Here is a 1,445-nt window from a genome sequence, read left to right as displayed (position 1 = left end):
GTATTCGGAATCTTGTTTTAAGTATAATTGTTTTATAGTAGAACTCTATGCTTATGATTGTAATTTCTTGCTTATCTATGAAAAACTTGCTTTGTTTTAAGAGTACTGTTGCATATTATTTGATAAATTGCGTTTACAAAAGGAAAATTTTTAAGTAGACTAAACCACCCCCCTTTATAATTTTTACTCGTAGATGGTGAACCAACGCAGTGGACTAGGATACGAGAATGGTGAATCCTCTAACACTAACCCCGACCTAGCTTAGATCATGCAAGCACTCGTAACCGCCTTAAACGCCAACCGCCGAAACCAAAACCGTGATGATGAACCTATGACCCGAACTCGAGCAATGAATGAATTTTGCAAACGCCGACCTCCGACCTTCAATGGAGATACCAACCCCACCGTGGCTGAAACATGGCTGAAGGAAGTCAAGGTGATCCTGGACACCTTGGAGATTACCCGAAACGGAGATCGTGTGGCCTTAGCCACGTACCAGCTGAAAGGAGAAGCTCGTTATTGGTGGGATCTGATGGAGGCAACCCATGCCATAGCCACCATGACCTTCGCCAAGTTCGAAACCTTATTCCTCGACAAGTACTTTCCCACGCCCCTTCGTTTGGCCAAGGAGCAAGAGTTCCTCAACTTGAAGCAAGGAACGATGACCGTCACTCAATACGCGACCAAATTCGAGAAGCTGTCTCGTTACGCCCAAACTGTCGTTGCAACGGAGGACAAGAAGGCAAGAAGGTGTGAGTGGGGGCTGACCACTGCTAGAAGGGCTATGGTAGCTCAGGCTTTTCCCACCTATTCCGGCGTGGTGAAGTGCGCTCTTCGACTGGAGAGTGAGGAGAATGATTTCAAGAGCCGATGGAAAAAGGCAACGAGCAACACTAGCGGACCAATCCGAACTCAACCTTCCAACAACAACCGTGGACCCTACCCTGCCAAACCCTTCATCTCGATCCGAAACAACCAACCTTGGAAGATTGCTGCACTAGGACGTGGCGAACCACAGAGGGGTGGCAGAGACGTAGCGACAGTACAGTGCTTCAACTGACAGGCTATGGGTCACTACAAACGTGAATGCCCCCAACCCCCAAGGGACAGAACTGGAAGCTTTGGAGGCCAGAAGGCTCAACAGCCAAGACAAGCCGGATTTGGGAAGCCAAACTCTGGAGGCCCATCACAGCAGCTGAATGGGCAAAACAAGGGGAAACAACCCTTGGGAACCTAGCAGAACACTGGAGGGCGCATCTTCGCACTACAAACTGAGGAGCAGAAACAGGAACAGGATCCCTCGGTGATCCAAGGTACGCTATTATTGTACAGTACCTGCGTTCAAGAATTGTTTGACTCGGGAGCATTGCATTCATTTATATCTTCTACCTGCGTAACCGCTCTAGCACTAGAAACAGAACCCCTTAGTACGTGTACAAAAGTCA

The 1,445-nt window shown here is 48.2% G+C and overlaps 1 protein-coding gene across 1 annotated transcript; it reads left to right on the top strand.

The window, feature by feature from the left end:
• The first annotated feature begins 559 nt into the window (after positions 1 to 559).
• LOC131313920 (uncharacterized) lies at positions 560 to 1,060 on the top strand. Its single transcript, XM_058342412.1, has one exon. It carries the CDS (start codon positions 560 to 562, stop codon positions 1,058 to 1,060), a length of 501 nt encoding a protein of 166 aa, XP_058198395.1.
• The last annotated feature ends 385 nt before the right edge of the window (positions 1,061 to 1,445 follow it).

Source organism: Rhododendron vialii, chromosome 13a, assembly GCF_030253575.1.
Source record: "Rhododendron vialii isolate Sample 1 chromosome 13a, ASM3025357v1".
In the NCBI taxonomy this organism is placed as follows: domain Eukaryota; kingdom Viridiplantae; phylum Streptophyta; class Magnoliopsida; order Ericales; family Ericaceae; genus Rhododendron; species Rhododendron vialii.
The sequence above is the reverse complement of the archived record's forward strand: the minus strand, read 5'-3'. Positions and strand labels throughout refer to the sequence as shown.